Here is a 22,438-nt window from a genome sequence, read left to right as displayed (position 1 = left end):
AATGGGTTGTAAAAAATACCACCATCCTTTTGGGTTTTGTGTGTCAAAAATTCATACATGAAAAGTGTCATAGAGCAGTGTGGCATTGTACTTGGTGTCACTCTTACATCCACTTAGTCACTGTTGCTTCACAACGAATTAAACAGAATTAATTCTTTTGGGTAGCAGTTTTTTCTTTAAAACTCATTATATGGGTTCATGCACAGCTGTGTGCGCACACATCATTCATGTATGTATCGGTAAGAAGTATATGTCTGAAGGTGAAAAAAGATGAACTTGGAGCTGAGGTGCGGGCTGGGAAAGCCCTGAAGTGCTGCTGAGTGGCGATGCGGTGTGGCAGGGCACTCTGAAGCCCTTTGCTCTCTCCTCCCACACAAGAGAGTGCTGGGGAAAAAAGGTTGTGCCAAGCAGGCATTCAGCAGCAAAGTCTTGTTTAATTGAAAAACTCCAGGGTGGTTAACAGGCACAAGGAGTGCAACTCTTTTCTGTTACATCTATCTCATGCAGTCTCCTTACAAAATGACCTGCAAGCTGAGGGTAAGGTGTGAGTTTTGGAATCAAACCTGCATGCAAAGATGAACCACACAGCAGGCATTATTTGTTTTCTTGTCAGTTCACATTCCCTCCTTTTTACCTGTTTCCTCAAAGGGTGTATAAACCTTTGCTGATCAGAACATCGAATGGCTTCCCAATTACTTTTTTGGACCGCTAGCTACTTTTGTACTGGATTAGTCTAAAACGAGGAGGCTGTGACAGGCTGTACAGGGCAAATTGTGCTTTTTTACAATTACTTGCGGGGATTGGAGCCAACCACCTGCTTCAAAGCCTGGAGAGGTTAATTGCAGCTCTTTCTCTTGACCTGCATACCAGAGCACATCGCCGGCCGTCCTGCCCTCCTGGTTGCAAAATGTCTCAAATAGCAAAATAGCACTTTCTGATTTTGTCAGGCTTTTGCCAATGGATAGCAACAGGCTTTTAAACAGGCTTGCTCTGTGCATTTTAGATGAGAGGGTGACAGTTCTGAGTTTTTGCTGCGTCTTCCCACTGTGTAGTGTTTGCAGGAGAGACTTTACAGCCTTTTCCCTCTTTGTTCCCTCAGGTTCAGCAGCTCAAAAGAAATCTGTGCGTAAGTCACCTGCTGATGTAACTGCCTGTGTCGCCCTGCTGCATCAGAGCTTGCCCCACGGCAAACCTGAGCACTTTCTGATGTAAACAGACATGCACTCCCCAAACTCCAGCAACAGGTTGTAGGAGTTCCCCTTCCAGCAGCATCACAAAACAGTTCTGGCAGTCGGACTGTGACTAGAAAACTATGGAGCAGACTTAAAAAAGGAGAAAGTGAAGGAGAACGTTTGCTGTAGGCCATCGGCCAGAGAATACAGCTGGCACCGAGTCCGCAAAGCTCAATGTGTCTCATTCCCTCTTCACTTTGGAGGAGCGTCAGAGTGCTGTTAGCATGAAACCACAGCTCTCCTCTAAGGCCTGGGTGAAATTAATTCTTTGTCCTGGGTCTGTAGTAGATACCAAGTGAAATAGCAGTGCCGGGCATTTTCTGTACCTCAAGTTTCTCATTTCCTTCAGATGAACCAAATCTTTTGAGTGACAACTGCTGTAAGGTGTAGGGAATGAAACACGGCAGTAATTAAATGCATGTGAATGTTACAGAGGCTTTCTTGGGTAACCTTTAGTCTAGCCTGAATGGTTAAACAGTGGTCATGGGTCCACATACTTCATCACGGGATTCATCTGACTGCTGTGGTTTTCATCCTTATTTGCAATAACTTAATTTTCCTTTAAATTCTTTGGTTTGCTTGTACCTAACAGAGGTACCTAACTCAAATTCCAGATAGAGAACTGAAATAACAATAATGTCTCTCTTCAAGTTTTCTTATCAAGGCTCGATTATTTTCTAGAAGATACACTTAAACGAAACATGAGTTCTGAACTCTACACAAGGGCACTGGGTGAACTTCTATAGCATAGTTATATATACTGATTTATACTTCACTCTTGGTCAGTATATAAATGACTGAATGGCTCTGTCTAGACATATAATCTATGAAATTTGTAAGCCTAGCCTGATATTTTTACAGCTATAATCAAAGTCCATCTTTCAGTTCCCTAATTTAGCACCTTTCTTGCCTGCTGACAAGAAGACAAGAACAGTTTAAGCAGCAAGAAGAGAATCTAAAATATTAGTGCTGCCATGTCAGATATTAGTTATTCCCCTGATCCAGTCTTGATGTTTATCCCTCCCTCTTTGAGTTTTCTTAATTATTTCTGTCTTGTATTAATTCTCACAAAACTCCCTAGATGTAGGCTTTATGATTTAGAATCTCAGCTGTTCATTCAATTAATGGGCTTGATTAATGTGCTTAAACTTTCCAGAGACACTTGTGACACATTAGGAGGGGGAAACAAAGATTCTGCGTATGCTCCATCTCATTTGTGGTACTCCTGAGCCTGGAGTCCATTTTAAGCTCTTTATCAGATAGCTAGATTTTTTCTTTTTTCTTTTTTTTTTTTTTAAATTCTTGTATTCATTAAGCATTTATGTGGAAGGAGTATTTTCTCCAGAAGACTGACTTAGTTTCCTTTGCCCCATCCCTCACAACCTGGCTTAGTTCCTTTGTAAAAAAGCAATCGATCGTAGTTCAGTACATTGATTAGGATCTGAGAAGCTGACTTGAAAATGGTAAATGTGGAGGTGCACCTCTTTTACTTTCTATATGGATATTGCATATGGAGAGGAAAACATCAGTGAGCTTTTCTAACAAGAATCTCAAAGCACTTGACAATATTTTTAGCAAAGCTATTACCTAATAATAAGCAGTACAGAAGAATGCCGTTAGTTGTACAGTGATGTTATCAAAGGGACAATCTGGAAAGTTTGCTTGTGTGGTCTCTCTAAGTGTGAAACACATTTCACGTGGTTGATGTTTGGTGAGTAAATACCAACAGATCAACTGGCACAATGTTTCCCAAATGTGTCTCCTTTCATGCTTAGCTTGAGAGTTGCCATAATTTTCAATGTCGTCAGAATAATTCTGGAAATAAAACTTGTCACTGACTGACCTGCATAAAGGTTGCTTGTATTCTTTTGCTTCTGAAGTAGCCGATTCTTAGGCAAGTTGCCTATAAATCTTAAAAACATTGTAAGACCCATTTAGGCAAAATGTTGTTATTTAAATGTGCTCCACATGACAGCAGAACTCAGGTACTGTCCATCTAACAGCAATATACCACGTCAGAGCTCAAGAGAAAAAAAATGTTAATCTGAGAATTAAAGCAGGACAAACTTAATTTCAAAGTCATATGTGAGGACTGCCTTTGAGGAAAAAAAAGACTGCTACCTATTTTCTATAATTTTTCTTGGCTCAGTAACCCCTAATTCCTGTTAATATCAGAAAAGATTTGAGGTACATTTGCAGAGCAAAACCATCCTGTGTTTCAGCATATTCCCCACTGAAGTCTCCATGAGTTATCCCAGTAACTCCAGTAAACCAGAGTTTAATCACTGGCTTAGCCAGAATCCCTTCAGATCTGCGTCCCAATGCATTATACAACATGACACAGAATGGTCCTGAAAAGAGAACAAAGTTCATTTCAGTAACACAGCTGTATCTCATAAGCCGTGGTTTTAAAAGATTGAAACCACAGTACATGGACTCTGTTGGAGACTATCACCTCTCTCTTGCTTCAAAGCAGAATGCAAACCTGTATATAGATACAAGTACATGTTATACATTAATCTAAATGTGTGTATATAATCTAAAAGTACACACACACACACACGTAAATATCTTAAAAAAACATACCTCATGAAGAAGAGTTCTGTCTTTCCAGGACACCGGTCAAATGTGTGGCTACATCATGTTCTTTGTATCAATAGCATCTGTGCTCAGGACCTTGATTTTGTGCCGAAGGATCCCTCAGACCAAGAGGGTAGAAGAGTTGCAGTATAGAGCCCATGTGCTAGTTTTGGCAGTAATTTCCTATAATGACACAAAGCAACTATGAATACATTTTGCTGAAACAATTACTGAGAAGTTCTAAAAATTAATGCTTCTGCTGCAGTTCTGCTCATGAGCCATAAGGGGATCTTGTCTTTCAGCATTACAGTGCTCAAGGAAAAAGGAAAGGATTCTGCTTTATGGTTCTGAGTCAGTCTTTTTCTTACTAACATATGGCCCCATTTTTTCCAGGTTCTTTAAGCAAGTTGTAAACATAAACTTTGATGCACATGAAGTTTGATTCATGAAGAGTTTAATTTGCCTAGTATAAAAGATTCACATAGGTTATATAACATCATTAAATTATTTTTGTAGTTTGAGTAGTATCCATTGAGGAAAGCAGAACTGTTTCCCTGGGGTCCATTTATCACTGTTTGCTACTAATTAGAAAACTGAAAATACAATATGCATGACTCGCATTATCAGTGTTGTCTTTGGACTGATGTATCATTCCTCATGCTTCCTCAGGAACTTTTATTCATTTCCTAATTAATCTTTTTTCTTTTTCTTTTCTTTTTTTTTTTTTTAAGGTTTCTGACAGATGTGACTCCATCTTCGTTAATGGCAAGGAAATGAAAAGCAAAGTGGATACTATTGTTAACTTCACTTACCAGCATTTTACCACCCAATTAGAAGTGACGGTCTGGGTTCCACGGCTCCCGCTGCAGATAGAGATCTCTGATACAGAGCTTAGCCAGATCAAAGGCTGGAGGATACCCGTCACCTCCAATAAAAGGTACACTTATAGCATTGGTACAGTCCACATACATGCCCAGGGCCTCTGATTTTAGAACACAACAATTTTTTAGAGTATTTCTCAGAATCTAACCTCATCTGTTTAAAATTAGCTTTACAGTCTGTCTTAGCCTTCATTAAAACATCCAACAATGATATCAGTAGGCTACATTTTATCCTGATCTATATAGTTTAAACGTCAGTGGCTTTGCCTGGAGCATTAATCAATTCCACACAATCTCAGGAAATCGTATCGTACACTCTGATGTGCAAATCTGAGGAAAAGGACCTGGACCTCTCCCATCCTGGATGTAATATCGTGTCTGCATCTGATATTCAGCACTGCCAGTGCTTAAGTTTCTGTCTACAGTGCTAAATAAAATAGGGCCAAGGAGGGAGGCAGGTCACCGGGCACTGGCAAGGCTGTTGGACTAGATGATCTTTAATGGTCCCTTCCAACCCAAACAATTCTGTTTGGGTTGGAAGGGACCATTGACTTTGGGTGATTTTTTTTCAGTCTCTGTACAGATGCACTGTACAGCAGAGCTGGCTGTGGCATTACTTAGCAGATCTGAATTAGGCAAAAAAAACCCACTTACGCTCCTATTGAAGACTATATTCTGATGAACAGATTCTACCAGGACAAACGTGGATGGGAAACAAGGAGGGGGAGGAGGGTGGGGATTTTGAGCTCTGTTCCCATCATTCCATACTGAAAATACCCATTCTAGAATAACCATCATTTGAACAATTTGCAAGATTAAGAACTTCCAGGAGCACTGCTATATTGGTGGATTTCAGGCTAAGTTGAAAAACACCACTGGAGAACAAGGCATGAGACCAGCACAAATTTATAATACAGTAATATAATAACTGTAGTGCTAAACGCTGTGGCAGTTCTAGCTAAAGCACTCGATTTGCCCAGGAGAACGTCATGGCTATTGAGAGCCCAAACAGACAGCAGTGCAGCAGAATTATCTAACACTTTATGAGGGCATAAAACTAAGGGCAGTAGGACACAGTTTCCAGGATACTCAGATAATGAGCTCCAAAGAAGGGGACTGACTTGCCTCTTGGCTGTGTGGACATTTTTTCTGGCTATGACAGAAGAGGTGATGAGGATCTGGCACAGGAGAAATTTTTGTGTTTGCTTCATTGATAAAGGCAAAGTTGCCATTTGTGGCAGGAAGAGATGTGCTAGGTGAGGAATGAACATACGCCAGCTGCTTAAAGTTTCACTTACCTTCTTCTGCCTGTAATGTGCCTAGTGCTGTAACAGTCCCTTAGACGCAGCTCCTTCTAAAACCAGTGGGATTTTGCTGAGTAAAAGGCTGCAGGATTAGGCTGTTGATGTTTATTATAGGAGTAAACTTTCAGCAGTGAGCTCAGTGAGTTAGACATTCAACTGTGGTTAACGGTCGTGGACATTCTGACTTTAAACCCATTATACACAGCGCTGGAAATTTACCCCCTGGTGTCTAGTTCTGATTTATTTGGCCAGCTGAAATAAAGATAATGGTCTGAGAGTCTGCTCTGTTTGCAAGCTGGCAAGCAGTGTGAGTTTGCTGCTGCTCAGATTGCATCTGAACTGCTGGCACATCTTCAGCAAGCATTTTCCATGAAGGGGCGAAGAGAAAGTATGGACACTGATTCCCCAGAATTGCAGCTGGTAGTTTATGACGTTGCGTGTCAGCAGTCCATGCCCATGCGAACAGGAAAGGTTTCAACTAGAAATAAATCATCTCTTGTTTTATGGAACATTCATGTGGATTTTTTTTTTTTAACTTTGGGGGGGGTATTCTAAATCAATAGGCAGTCTAGGACTAGCATTAGTTGTGCTCACTCTGACGTTTACTTTGTACATAAGGTTTTTACATTTCCTTTATAGTTAGATTTGGATGGTTTTACCTGAGATTAGTGGCTTTTCCTTTTTTTTTCTTTTCTTTTTTTCTTCTCTTTAATTTTTAATCTGCTTATACCTCTATCTCCTTCATAGCTACATGTTTCCCAATATTCTAAACATGGGGGAGCTTTTATGATGAGTTTTCAAATGGTGACCCGAAGCGCACAAGACTTTTGGACTAGAGTCAGGAGCTGCAGGTTGGTTTCCTGAATCCTCATTCAGTGATACAGCCCGAAGGCCCTGTTCACTTATTCTGAACAATGATTCAGCATGTAATTCTTCACAGTGCCCCCGGTATCTATAATACGGTGTTAGTGCTGTACGGTGAGAGGGTTGTCTTGCGTGATACCTGAGAATAGGTTTGAAAGAGAGAGTGCTTTAAACTTTTTAAAAAAACAAAATCCAAGCATTTCCCAGCAGGTATGGTAGCCATAGCATTGCCTTGCTTCAACTTTATTTTCATGTAAGAGCCAATATTTGCCGTTTCCATTAGGGTTTTTGATATGTATCCTTAAAGGAAACTAACTTGAAAAGAAGAGGGCATCTAACCCTTGGATTCTTTTGAAAGTCCCTGCCAACAGGCTTAGGTAGTCTTAAATTTAGGTTCAGTCACACATGGCCCACAGGTCAGCTGAAACTACGTCACTGTCCTCAGGTTTAGTCATGGAAGGATTGTAACGTGTCTTCTTCATTCTTCTTCACTCATTCTTTGTTCTTCTGCATCCACCTTCATTCTTCTTCACCTCAGCACAGACAAAACAATTTTCTACTCTCCTCCTGTCCACTAGCGTTGATGTCTTCACACCACTCCCTTGTCTTCTTGGCAAGAACTAAACATTGCTATAAAGTAATGCATCAATATACAGAAGGTAAAATTTTTGAGCATTTCCTATAGGGATTATGCAGAGACACTTCAGCAACCTCCAAACGTTCCTTCACCTCTCTGGCTCCCCCACTGTCTCATTCCCACATGCTCAGTGTGGCTGTGCTGGTTCAGTTGTTGGAGGGGCTGAGCCAGATGGCAAAATATAACTAGGTTTACAATAATCTTTTAAATGTTTTTATTGGTGCTGTTGACAAAAGAAACGCTTGTGAAACTACTGCCTCAGCATGGCTGTTCTTCATCTGAATATAGCTGCTTCTATTTCAGACCTGAAAAAGTGTTTATATGCCCCAAATCACATCTGTTCATTCCAATGATGTTTGTTGATCTAATAAAAAGTATTGCTTCTCCCTATAAACCCTGTCATGTTTGTAATTGTAAAATACATGTGATTACAGACATGTTTGCTTACCTAACTTCTTGAATAATTTCCACAAAGCAATGAAAAAGACAGGGTCTTTACAAAAATTTTACAAATGCCACATGCCTAGCTCAGTTGGAACTGTGTCAGTTTTTACCTGGTCTGAACTGCTGTAAGAGCAGGAAATTGCTAGAGGAGCAGAAAGAAAAACCAGGCTGCCAGAAACTGGGAAAAAACCCGAAGTCTTCCCTATGTAAGAGCAGTAATACAATTTACCAGATCAGTCTGTAAATGTATGGCAAACTTTTATTATTATCCAGAGGATAATTTGATCTATGGTGTGTGCTACTGCAGATATGAAGAGCCTCCCTTTCCAGATGAAAAGTCAGGTCCATGGATCAACTTGTGACTAATGCATGGTACGCGGCCTTCGAACTAGCCTGGGCTAACAGAAACTCTGCTTCTGCAATGGGCTGCAGAAAAGCCCACAATCTCAGCAAACGAAAGGTGTATATTTAAATTAAAGTCAAATATTAGAGCATAGAAGAGGTCCAGGCAGACTCTGCTAGTCTAACAAAAACATTTATTTTGATTCCTCATGCATCTGCAAAATAATTACCTTCTTGAAGTTCCTGCACTAGCTCTGTGGACATACATTTACATGGGATGAGTGGCTTCAACTTACATTAACAAGAATTGCATGGCTAAAGTCTCACAGAACAAGCTGGAAATTTAATTTAAGTAAATATTTGCAACTTAGATAAGCACATTGTTTTCACGAGTCTCCCAGGGAGGCAGACATCACACAATATGACTCCGGCACATGCTTCATAGTTTACTGGACTTTGACCAGCATCTGGCCTTACTGAACAGTACCTGATAAAGCCATTACTAAGCTGTGGTGACTGCAAATCTCTGAGTAGCATAAACCTTCAAAACCTATGAAACACAGTTAAACCAGACATGGCTTATGAATGGCAGACTCTTAAACTCATGGTGGTAGCTCTACTTTGGTCCTGTCTACTAATAGGAAAAAAAGCAGGAAATTTTGCCTAAGTTAAATGAAGGAAAAAATAAACTGCTTTAGATAAACCTCTCTGTGAGTGCTGCCACTCAGAAATAAAGCCATCCTTTAAGGCAAATTAAGTGAAACTGGATTCAAACTATTCCATTTGTGAATAACAACATCCGCACAAAGCTTGAACTTTACTCCTTTAGTTAATTGACTTCAAAGTCCTATGGAGAGAAGGCCATAGAGATTTTTGTCAACAGGTAGACTGACTGTTCGAGATCTGTAAAGGTACCAAATTGCATTTCTTCTTGAACTGTGAGCGGAGCTATGTGCAACTTATTTCTGTAGTTTCCACCAGATCAGCATCTAATGGCTTGTATTTTGTATCTGACATAGATTTTTTTTTTTCAATTAAAGGTGTTGCAAATGTATTTTAAGTACATGACTCTTTTTAATGAGCATTTCAAATTCAAAACCAGCAAAACTGATTTCTTGAGTTTGTTTTTTTTTTTAACAGAAAATTAGCATGTGGCCCAAGAACTTGATGCTTGGTTTGAGAGTGGTGCAAATTAAGAGAGACATACTTAAACAGCTCACAGACTGTCTATAATATAAAGTTGACAGATCACTGATTAGATCAGTGCTAGCAGGCACCGTTGTAACAAGGCTGCTGTTTTAACTCTCTGGCAAAGGCTTTCTCTGTGTGAAATGTAAATTAAATGTAATTCTGGCAACCTTGGTTCACTCCAGAAAAGCAAAAAATCTCCCAAGCGAGTTTGCCAAACAGCAAGAAATAGGGTAAGTTATTCTGAGAGATATCCAGAGCTAACCTTGGGGATGACCAAGGGGATAAAAAGCACAATATGCAGCAATAGCTTATATTCATGAAGACATGTCTTAAAAAGAAAATGAGCTCACTGCTTAACGAAGGATTTTAAGCCTACTGAAAACACTGTAACAAGAAGTTTAAGACTCTAAAGGGAACTATGCTGTTCAATGGATCTCGAATATTTTGTTGGGCCCATGGAGACAAAACACTGAAATGCTCTGACTTACTACCTGAATCATGGACTTGTGGCTTTGAAGTGGAAATGGATGTAATTTGTTTAAAAAAAGAAAGAACTTGAGATGGTACGTGATAAAGCAGATTTACAAAGCTTGTATTGAAAATTCAAACAACTCTCTTTTTACATTGTGCTGACATAAGAAAGTGCCTTGCCCATTCCATGGTTTAGAGATGCTTTTCTGTTGTTCCACATCTGCATGCAACAGAAACCGTGCATTTCTACGGAGAAGTATACCAACACCTATAAATGTTTTTGTAAGGAAATGGAGCCCTTAGCTTTGTTTGTTAGAGATGCCACAAGGAAAGAGTTGGACTTGAATGATCTTTTTGTGATTGGTAGTACTGACTGCCCATAAAGTCTTCAGCCTGGCAATAAGGGCAGGAGTGCTCCCTCTGTGCAACTCCTCATCTCTGGTCATTCTTCCCACAACTCACATTTCGGAGCTATATGGGACTAGGGTTGAAAAAATTCTTTCTCTCAAAGTTGTTTTGAATATATTTCCTCTTGAACAGTCCAGTAGTCTAAAGTTTTAAATAGTGAAAGTAGAAATAAGTAAGTGCAGAAATAAATATGAGTAACAGTAACACATTGAATCTGAGTAAAACATCTGGTTATGTAACAGAAACAGAAATAAGAGTTCTGTAAAAAAAAAATTAAGTCAGCGTGAATGTTGAACATGTGAACATTTTTCTTCAAGCCACAGAACACTGCTTCAGTGTCTGTTTTCCCGTAAGAAAACTGGTTCCTACTGGTTCTGTGGCTCTTTTCCCCAAAATCCTGTAAGCACTTCTTACCTGAATAGATCCTGTCCATTCTTCTCCAGTTCTGCACAGGTACTAATGTTACTGTCTGCATTACTAAAAGAGGGTCAAATCCCGGAATCTCAGAGCTAAAACTGGTTTTTGCAAAGTCTGAGATTATTCAGAGCTGGGTTATGGTTTAGATGAGCTGAAGAGGTTCAGAATACAGGAATAAATTGGAAGTGGGAACGTTAAGGAGTTCATAAACTCTTTTATAGCATTGTAAGGCCAAAAGCAATCTAAATGGGCGTGGGCCACATAAGTTCTATGAATATCCCCCTTCTAGTACTTTCCTTGTGGCTGTTTTGCTGACTGGCTGGCTTCAGCTCATTTCAGACTGACACTTGTTTTGAGAGGGAGAGAACAATTGAAGATTTTGAAATACCCAGCTAGTCTAATTCTGTAAGACTAATTTCTTTGTGCAGTGTAAATCCTATTTTAGGATCCTGGGGTTTTTTCTTAACAATTCAGTGGTTATTCAATGATGTTTTATTCAGCAACTAATAATGGACACTGTTGTTTTACACACACAAAACCAAAAAGGCTGTACCAAATACCATTTACTTGAGGCCACATATATATATTCAGGTAACAATTGATGCATTGAAAATGTATTTCCAGTGCATTAGATTCTGTAACACCAGGACTTTGTATCATTTTGACGAGCATGAGGGCTTTTCTTAGATATGTTTTCAGCTTACTATTTGCCAACTTTGTCATAAAACAATTTATAACAAAAGCAATTCTGTTTTATAATAGTTTTTCATAGCTGGTATTTCAAAGGAGAAGATAAAGGAACACAGTAAACACAAAACTACTTCCCAAAAATACTGTGAAAAATAAGAGGCTTACCCCATATTTCCCACCCTTGCTACAGAGGTGGCTTCAGGCTCAATAAATAACTAAAGGAGCAAGGTAAATTATTTCTGAGCAATGAATTCCACAGCGTGGGGGCATAATGAGTAAAAGTGTGACCACCTAGTGCTTAATACTTGGGAAAAAAAAAAAAAAGAAGAAAGGAATTGATGGGAAACTGGGTTTTAAAACAGACAAAATTCTGTAAATTCTGTGAGGTGCAACAGCACTGCTATCATCTACAAATCACCGAGATGCCTCATATAAGGTTTATGGAAAGCCGTCATATTGTCACGGGTTCTATTTTGCAAGGGGGACAGATAGTTAGAAAATGTTAAATAAAGTGTGTCTAATGCTGCAATTGTTTCTGTGGGGTGAGTGATAGACTCAACGGCCTGGCATGGTGTTTGTACATCTGAGTAACTGATGGCCCGAGTGGTAACTGAAGTGCCTAATTTGTTTTTTTGGAAGCCCCATGTGGTCATTACATGACTAAATATACCAGACACTTGCATGAACTGTACGAGATTTAAGGTGAAATCGTGGTGTATTTCTCGAATGCAGAGGGCTTAATGAACCTATGAGACAGAGATGTGGGGTAAGGTGTGATAGCATTACCTAAGCAGGGAGTCCTGAATGTGTTACAATGGTTTTGAAGAGATGAGCAAAGGGATACAAATGCTATGGGCAAAGGTGGAGGAAAGGATGTTAAAACATCTTCTCCCATCCCTGCTGAGCTGCTACAGGGGTTTGTTCCAGAACTGCCCTCTCACAAACATTTCACGCTGCTTTCCTTAGCCCTCTGCAAGATTTGACTGCCACTTGCAGACACAGTGAACAAGCAGTGGTTCCACTGAAATCTCAGCACTGGCAGACATATTTTCAAGTTGGTGGGTGGTGCCACTCAAATAAAGAATTCACTAACAGAAGTGACAGTAGCTTTTAAATTGTACAGCACAAAAAAGCTGTGCAAGCATCTCATGCAGATTTAGTAACCTACACATCCAAAATCTGGTTTTCTATTTCTCACACAGTAGCAGATGATGATTATATTAATCTGATTAAAAATACCATGCAACTGAACCTCTGCACTGTTGTAGGGAGATCATGGCAATGCAGATAACAAACCTGGATCTATTTACAGGCCTACCCGTGACAGTGAGGATGAAGAAGATGACGAGAAAAAAGGAAGAGGTTGTACCCTCCAGTATCAGCATGCCATGGTGCGAGTCCTCACACAGTTTGTAGCTGAATCCTCTGAGTTTGGAGGCCACTTGACCTATATGCTAGGCTCTGAGTGGCAGTTTGACATCACTGACCTTGTGACTGATTTCATGAAGGTGGAAGAACCCAAGATTGCTAAGCTTCAAGATGGCCGAGTTCTCGTTGGTCGTGAGCATGGCATCACCACAGTCCAGGTACAGCCTAAGATGTATCTGCAGCTTCTGTAGAGAGAGAGAGTTCTGGATGCACACACACAATAGCTAGTTAGCTTATAAAATTAATTGCTCTCAGAAAAAAACAAGGTGAAGAAAAATTACATGCTAAACATAAAAGGAAGTTTGAATGGGTTTTCATTTTTGCTATTTGTCACTTCCATAAAATACCTTTAGGTGAAACTTCTGAAGGGATTTATCCATGTTAGTGTGACTAGCAACAAGTGAGATTTTTCTGAAGAGTGAAACAGGTTACATGATGCACACAACTAGCTTATTTTAATTTAAGTGGGACCTTATGGACCTAACTGTTAGGAAATTTTCCCAAAGATCTACATGCTTAAACGACTTTGAAAAATTAGTCCCTTTATGTTGACCAAATGAAACACAAGAAATGGACACAAAATAATCTTCAGAAATCTTTCAGAGCGTCCATGTTCACCACCTGTCTATCTAATGCCATGCATATTTCTGAATCAAAATAAAGGAATACAAGCACTGGGGCTCTTTTTATGAGCTGCAAACATCTGTAATGTTCCAGTCACGCTGTTTCCTTTGTAGTCAACACAAAGAAACAGGTATGTTTAGGACTCGGCGCCTTTCAGCTTAAACCAAACATCACACAGAGGTCAAAGCATTTCTGCCCTTAAAAGATCTCTCTCACTCCAGTGACTATAAGACAGCAGAAGGCAGCTAGCTCCGATACAGGTACCTACACTGTAGGTTTCTCATTAGTTTAGATAAATCCCACCTCAAATATTTTGGGTTTGAACCAGTTGTTTCTGGCATTGGTAGAAAGATGACTGTCTCCTTCTAAGCATGTTAGAAACAAGGTCTTAAAGCAAACTGACAGGACTACTTTGGCATTGAAAAATGCAGACAGGCACCCGGTGGGATTTTCAAAGTCCTTTTGTAAATCTCACTTTCATTTCATTCAGATCCTCTGTCCCTGCAAAGGCACCAGGCCAAGTTCCTATCAGCCAGGCTTTGTACACTTACTTATTCTCTTACAGAGTTTCAGCGTTAATCAGTGTCTTACACTATGTCTTGTGCTATACTGCATTCATAGGAGGTTTTATAGACCACACAAAAAAGACTTTTATAAAAACGAAATCCATTTAATTTAATCTATACTCCATTGTTGAGATGAAGCTGCAATTTCAATGTGATTGGTTGTTTTATTAAATTATTTTTGTAAATAAAGTAATTTAGCAGCAAATGAGTGTAATGTCTTGGGGCAAACATCAATTATAGCTTATACATGGATGTGACAAACCTGAGGTTAATCCAAAGTTTTATGCTGATTAGAGTCTAATCTTGCTTTACAACAGTTAGTTGCTGTTTCATGCAAGGTGTTTGCTTTCTCTTTCAAGGTTCTGTCACCTCTTTCCGATTCCATCTTGGCAGAGAAGACAGTGATAGTTCTAGATGACCGTGTAACCATTACAGATCTAGGAGTACAACTAGTTTCAGGCTTGTCCCTCTCCTTACAAATCAGCAAAGGAAATAAGAGAGCTATTGTTTCTACCACCTCTGCATATGATATTCTTCATACTCTGAAACAGGTATGATCTGAGACAGTATATAGAATTGTTTACTGTGCTTTCTCAGAAGCTAGGGAAAAGCTACTTGCTGTAAATTTTAGACAGCACATATAATGTATGACTTTGTGAAAAGCAGTAACTTCACACGGTAAAAGTTGTTCATCTTGCTGACCAACTCCTACAGGTGCAAACACCTATCCAGAATGACCATTAAATGCTTCAGAACTAGTTTGGAGACCTGTGCAGCACAGGGAAAGTGACTGACATGTCTGTGCACGCATAATGCTGTAGAAAGCATGTATGTGCCACTCAGAATGCTTTTTCTCTGGGAAAATACAGCTTAGCTGTGTAAGCAGAGGTAGAAACGCCATGCCTTAATAGTCTCACAAAGTCAGTTCGGCCAAAAGGACCTTTTGGCTGCTTCTCAGAAGTTTTCATGATCTGCATTGCTGAAAGCTGATGAGTTTGTGCTTACTTTGACCTGTGTAATCCGAGGAATTAAATAGCTTTTGATGAGACCACAGAATAAAGTGCATATATCTTTTTTATTGTATTATTATAGAATAGAGACTCTGTATCACTAGAAAAAGTGTAACTATCTTTTTAGCACTAGCAATTTGCAGTAAGAAGACAAATTGTTTTGGTCAAAACATCCTTAAAAAGGGCAGGTTTGTGAGTGTTTCTGTAGTTCCCAGAAAGGACTATAATCACTTTTATATATTTCACATAATCTTGTATATTTGAAAGCATGACAAAATTTAAAATACTGCATTGAGATGTGTTCTTAACCTAGTTTGTTTCAATGGGCTGAATGGGATCACCATTCCAACACATAACAGCTCTGCAGGTTGTATTAGATATGGCATTAGAACTGCAGTGTTACAGAAATTCCCCATTATAGGGCCTGTAGGAAATTAATTAACCAGGACTTTGGAAATAGACTATTTTCATCATGGGGCCCTGGCATTCAAAAGAGGCTTCTCACTTCAGACTGAAAAAAGAATTGTCAATTTTTTTTTTTTTTTTGTCAGCACCTTTCATTATATTTAGTTGACCATGTCTTTGATAGTTCCTGAAGATGACATAAATGCCTAAGTGGTCTAGAGAACACAAATCTGCACGAAGAAAATGAGAAGCAGAGTAGACATTTTGATTTTTCTTTTTTTTTTTTTAAACAAAATAAACCAAAGTTAAACTGTGTATTTATTTTGCCAATGTCAAACAGACTTAAACAACTGAGTGTCTGCTATGGGCTCTCTTACCTTTCACACTTTTTTTTTCTCATCCTCTCTCCCCCCAGGAAGCCATAGTCAGTGCTTGGATTTTGTTCAGTGATGGGTCAGTGACACCGTTAGATATCTATGACACCAAGGACTTCTCAATCACCATCACTTCACTGGATGAGATGGTAGTGTCTGCACACCAAAGCCTTCAGTCCAAATGGCCTGGGGTAGTGGCGGAAGGTGATGGGCAAGGACCTTTGATCAAAATCGAAATGGTCATCAGTGAGCCATGTCAGAAGACTAAGCGGAAGAGTATTCTGGCTGTTGGGAAGGGAAGTGTCAAAGTGAAGTTTGGTCAAAAAGATTCTGACCAAAAAGGAAGCACTAATGACGTTGATGATGTGGATAGAGATTTTAAAAGCCACGCAAGCAATTCTATAGAGAAACCTGCAGAACAAGAGAGGACAGCACAAGAATGGTCCAAAAACCATGAGGACATCTCCAATAATGAGGACAATGCAAACAAAAGCACAACTTTCATATCTCCCATTGATCCGGAGTCCCTGGAGGATGGCCAGCTCCAAAATAACCCAACTGCCTTCACAGGTTTCCCTACGCAAGTAGAAATACCAGGAGAAAACAGTCCCAGTGATCTCACATTGACTTCAAGAGGATTAACAGATTTGGAGATTGGCATGTATGCCCTGCTGTGTGTTTTCTGCTTAGCAATCTTGGTCTTTTTGATTAACTGTGTGGCATTTGCTTGGAAGTACAGGCATAAAAGGTTTGCTGTGAGTGAGCAAGGCAACATCCCCCATTCCCATGATTGGGTCTGGCTTGGAAATGAGGTTGAACTGCTGGAAAACCCAGTTGACATTTCGCTCCCGTCAGAGGAGTGCACTACCATGATTGACAGAGGAATGCAGTTTGAAGAAAGCAACTTTCTCCTTAATGGGAGTTCTCAGAAGACTCTTCATAATCATATCCTCAGATCTTCTGAGTACCTTTGTGAAAAAGAAGTTAAAAGTGAACCTATAAATCCTTCTGGGCCAAAGCAGAAGCGAGTAAAGTTCACTTCATATACAACAATACTGCCGGAGGATGGAGGCCCCTACACCAATTCAATTCTATTTGACAGTGATGATAATATTAAATGGGTATGCCAAGATATGAATCTTGGTGATTCCAAGGAACTTAGGGACTATATGGAAAGACTGCAAGACAATATGTAAAACTACTTTCTTATGTTTGTAATCACCTTTATGCCTTCTGTTTATGGATGGTGGAGCAGTCAGTCCAGTCAGCAATAGGAACAAGACAGTCCAACCTTGGAGTTACTGAGATGATAACCTGATATCACTGAGCAGGTACAAGAGGCTGGCTGAGTTAAACCTGTTTCACCACAAACCAGGATGTGCCCCTAAAACAGCTACCTGTAGGTGTTGGAGGTGTCACACAGGATGGCTGTTTTTGTATACTGCCTGGTACTAGCAAAATGCTAATACAACTACGCTCAGACTCAGAGGAGACTTCATTTGTTTGTCATCTCTCATGATAAATGATAAATCAGAAAAGAAAGGGATATTTGTTTGCATTGATTTTTCTAGTCGTCGTCCTTTGTAAAGCACAGTGGACATTTATTGCTTACAGCCTGAAACGAGGCTTACACTAAAAGGGATCTGAATTAATCTAATTTTATTGCCTATGTGCAATGCAGCCAAGTAGTCTTATTATTTTTTACAGGTATAACCCCCCCCTCCATGTGGTTAATTTCTTTTCCTATTGTTTATGAATTTTATTTGACTGAGGGAACATTAAATATTTTCTTTGAAGGGTTTTTTTTCGCAGTTGTACCAAAGTGTAGTACAGTAATATTTATAATGATTTCAGTTTTCTATTCATCTGCATCAGCCCCTAGAGATACCTCCTTCATTGCTGATTATCCTTCTCCTTTCCATATGGGTATATGGGTCGTTAGTATTTGAAACATAGAAAGGTATTAGAACTCTTACTGGGAAAGGGTTGTATCTTCTTACAGGGAACTGTAAATACAATAATAAACCCTGGAAAATAAAAAACAAGGAGTAGCCCTGGGTTTACTTTTGTCATTGCTAACATGAAAAAGTAACCTGCAACAGCACAGCACATACTTCAAAGGAAAATGTTTTGCTGAAACAGCAGCTTGGCTGGCAATACACATTACTATCAGAATGAGAAAGTCAAATGTGGTATTGAAATGCATAGAATAGGAAGGAAATTTCCTAGCTAATAAGCAAAGGCTTGGAGTCATTGTTACTCTGTACTAATTAATACATTGGTGGTAGAGTTTAGCAGGATAAAGAAGTCCATACTCAACGGCTAATGCTCCAGACCTTGTCTAAAACATCTCTGACCATAAGGCTGTTAAAGAGAAAAACTTTACACCATGTTTCATTAAAAAAGGAAGAAGGAAAGATAAGACACACTGGGTACATTATGAAGCGACTATTCCCAATTTTAAGAAGGAAAACATGCTGGAGATTCAAAGTTGCCATTTCATATGCATTACATGTCTTTTTTTACTGAAGGATTACTGAAATAAGTTGAAAATTACAGTTAGAAAAAACCTGAATCTACATAATACTTAACAAAAACAATAAAGCACATGTTCTTGTGATGGATCCTGTGCAATAAACACAAGATCCAAATTACAACTGCCTTACATACCATAGTTCCCATCTTTTAGGTAGATCAAGATAGGATTTGAATTTTATAATTCAGTTCTGATATTAGAACAGACCAGACGACCTTAACTATGGGAAAGTCTGCTTTTGGATCCTAATCCACAGCTGGGAACATGTTTAATATAACTGCTGCAAAATACAAGAATTTCAATGGTGAGACTAGAAAGTGAGGAGACCAGGCTTGTATAAGTGATTAGAGACTTATGTCTGCTGGCACTGAGCTGCATAGTGAGGGGATGGCATCTGTTATCATCTAAGTAGAAAAAATAATAGAGCACAAAGATGCTTCTCTTTCATAAGGGATGCAGCGCTTGTGTGTCAAATTAAATCTTGGGTTATTTAACAAATATTCTCTCCTCTTTAAATAATCCAGACCTTGTAAGGAAATATTAATTCCTACTATGATCCTTATTACTAACAACATAAAAATCTCTCTTTAGAATTTAACATTTCTTCCCAACATGTTATTTTTCATTTGGCCTGACCATAAAGCAAGAGTATTGTTGGCACAATAGTAAATTAGTATAAATCAACCACAAATAAATTTAGTCTTGAAATCAGAGGAAACAACTTGCTGATGGTAGTTGCAGGGGGCAATCAGCACAGCTGTTTTCATGACTGCATAGCCACCAGTGTACCAGTGAAACTGTGATCTCAGAGCGGTGTACTGGACTCCATGATGTGTTTCTTCGCTGTGGTCCCAGTTGTGCTAAGTACACCTGCAGATGCTGAACTCCGTCCCTAGTCAGTGCCACATAAGCACACCAAGCGCAAAGGGACTTAGAGGTGTGCTTAGCTGCTCTTCTCACTCATTAACGGTAACAGAAGGCAATAGCTTTACTTACTTATTCAGGAAATTTCCCTTCAAGGGCTATGGCCTGAAAGACTGAGGATCACTAAGTTGAGTGCCTCTGTACTGTCATATTGCTATGTCCCTGAACTTGTACCTGAGGCCTAATCTCTCGTTATCCAGAGTACCTACAGGTGGCTATATGTTCAGGCTGCACGCTAGCGTGTGGGGGAAGGACAGTCCTACGTGCAGTGTGGACATTTGTAGAAGCCGGCAGAGGAGATCTCAGGCTTTTTCAGCATTTACTTGCCATGTGGCATGCAAACCCCTGTGCTTTCAGATGTGGCTGCTGAAGACAGTTATAAATGCAGGGTTCGAGGACTGTCAGTGTTGGACCAGAAATAATTCCATTCTGGTGTTTGACTGAGCACGTATCTAAAATACACTCAGGAATAGAAACCAACATGCAAGTAGAGTCTGTTTTCTATTTACCATAGGATGGTAAAGTCCTAGCTTGGTACAGCATCTGCCAGCATCTGCCAGCATGGTCGTGATGTTCTTCAGTGAAGTTTTTAGGTGGCTCAGTGGCTGAATGTGGGGCTTCTTTAGAGTCATGACTTTTGCAGTCATAGGCATCATACACATATCTGTCCCAAAGTTAAATCACAAATATAGCCTGTTAGGAAGGAGTACAGCCACTACTGTGATCAGCTAAACAATGGAATTTGATACAGCTGTCCACAAAAAATAGCCCTCCCCAAATCTGGCAAGGGCGGGGGGAATGTACAACTGCCAGTTCATAGAACCTTTCTTTTTGTTTTACATCACATGTTGTTACATGAAAGTTCTCACATGGAAAAATGGCAATAGAAGAAACAAAGGAAGTGGGAAGACAGAATTCTCTCACTAAAACTGGGATAACACCTATAAAGTGGAGTTGTTCTGGATTTATGCTGGTTTAAGCGCTTATGCTACTTCTCATAAAAATAAAAAAGAATTTCGATGAATATATTTGATGCAAAATATAGTTCTGAGTTGATCAATCCTTTTAAAATGAAATATCTCAAATTTTAGTTTCAAAATTATGACATACTTTAAATGTAAGTAAATTAAAAATTATTTAAAAGCCCATGATTTTCTGATTCCCCTAAATTTTTTTCAATTACTCTTTTAAAATAAAGTCTTTTATTCATGGAATATATAATATTCCGCTTTGCAGTTAAATGAACAGCATTTATACATTGATAAAAGAATCTCTCCTTTTGAGATTACAAAGCAAAGGTAGCCAAATGATCAAAAGGCACAATATGTATGTATGTATGCAGGAAACTAGAATTGTCTAAAAAAGAAAATAGAAACTATACTGACAGATTAATTAGAATTATGCTTCAGTAGGTGCCCAAGAAAGCAACACCTGTGATTTAATACTTAACAAACAGCACATCTTACTTATGGCATGTATAGAGAAGACATTGTGAGTGAGTTTCTTTGCTCTCAAGGAAAGACAGTATGTAGAATCAATACATACACCAGGAGACACCAAGGAAGAACGCCATAAGCAACGAGTGGATTAATGGATTATGGGGAGTTTGCAAACTTTAAAAATAAAGCTGATGCCAGACCCTCAACTCTTGCAATCAGAGCTGAGTGATTTATGGCAGCTGAACACTGGCATGCAGAGAATGGAGAAGCAAGAGCTCGTAGTTCTCATCTGTGCAGAACTTAATTTCGTTTGGCCATCACACCCAGCCTAGCTCCATGAGGCTTGTCTACGCCTTCTTTCTCATTTACACAAGAACTTAGGAAACCAGTGCCCTGCTCTCCTCTTGATGTAGAACCATGTAGATTAATATTTTGAGCTGCTGTTTCTTAATTCATATTGGGGAATGTACAAGAAAATCTTACAGCCATACGACACAGTACAAACAGTCCATTATATAATGGAAAAACCCTGTATTTCAAGGTAGAGTACCCTATGAATAAAATACCAATTTTTCATAGCGGATATGCTCTTTTCTGAAATATAAATCATGTGCACTACATTGAAATACACTATAGTGTATTGTGAAATGCATACATTAATTGCTGAATCTATAACACTGAATATGTATATACATCACACTCAAGATATTTATACAATATAATAAGTCTTAGATGTATAACATGATGAATTCTGTACAAAATAAACTGTAAGTTAAGACAATGAAAGAGAACTTTTATATCTGTGTAATTTGTATGCCGATAAAGTTATTCAAGCCTCAGTTTTAATCTTTAAATGTGCCCTTTAAAAAACAAACAACTTATTTTCTGTAGGCAGATGTCTGAAATAAAGACTGCACTCTTCAGAAAAGAAGCAACTGAGAGACTGTGAAAGAAACAGATTCTGCTGGAGAAATAAACATAATGTTCATGTGAATTTTTTTTAAAACTGACTAAACCATTTTGCGTTTATATTGGTCAAGGTGATCTGCTGGTTGGGCTGAGGGTGATGTGTCCCTGCAGCACGAACCGTAAATTAGCATAATCACCAGCACAGGGATTGCTCACATGCCTCTTTACTCAAAGCAACACAAATTACCGGATTATACAGTCCAAGGGTCCCTGCAAGCGGTGCTCCGGCCCTCTCTTCCTGCGGTGAGTGATCCTTTCCCAGCACCAAATATAAAGAACAGATGAACATACTAACTGACCACTGTCTTGCAAAGAATGGTAGAGAGGTATGTTTGGATTTAAAGGAAATGAAACAAACTTAACCTGTCCCTGTAGCCCTCCAGCGTGAATCATCATAGGTCAAATTTTTGATTCAGTGTTCTGAATTTCCTTATATTCCCCTTAGAATCAAAGATTCTCAAAATTATTAAGTCACCACTGACCTCATCACAAGAGCTAGGAAAGTAGCTTGCTAATGCCAAAAAGGAAACTGAGCTTCAGTTTTTAGGTTTTGCTCAAGGTCTTGGAGGTGGTGTCAGACCCAGAAACAGAGACTCTCCTGAAACCTCCTGGTGTAATTGGGCCTCCCACAGACAGCACTCAGGATCTGCCTCCATCATCCTTTTGCTGTTTGCAGCTGGACCACGATTGAGATCTGACTGT

General features: G+C 39.2%; 1 protein-coding gene across 1 annotated transcript in view; it reads left to right on the top strand.

Moving 5' to 3' along the window:
* Positions 1 to 21,548, top strand: part of LOC129213929 (transmembrane protein 132B-like) — a 255,465-nt gene extending 233,917 nt beyond the window's left edge. The window contains exons 6-9 of the mRNA XM_054844788.1: positions 4,544 to 4,749; positions 12,774 to 13,047; positions 14,439 to 14,630; positions 15,910 to 21,548. Of these exons, the coding sequence (XP_054700763.1) occupies positions 4,544 to 4,749; positions 12,774 to 13,047; positions 14,439 to 14,630; positions 15,910 to 17,064 (1,827 nt within the window). The 3' untranslated portion in view covers positions 17,065 to 21,548. The remainder of the gene's footprint in view (positions 1 to 4,543; positions 4,750 to 12,773; positions 13,048 to 14,438; positions 14,631 to 15,909) is intronic.
* Positions 21,549 to 22,438: the final 890 nt, after the last annotated feature.

Source organism: Grus americana, chromosome 16, assembly GCF_028858705.1.
Source record: "Grus americana isolate bGruAme1 chromosome 16, bGruAme1.mat, whole genome shotgun sequence".
In the NCBI taxonomy this organism is placed as follows: Eukaryota; Metazoa; Chordata; class Aves; order Gruiformes; family Gruidae; genus Grus; species Grus americana.
This window is presented reverse-complemented; position numbering and strand designations above follow the sequence as displayed.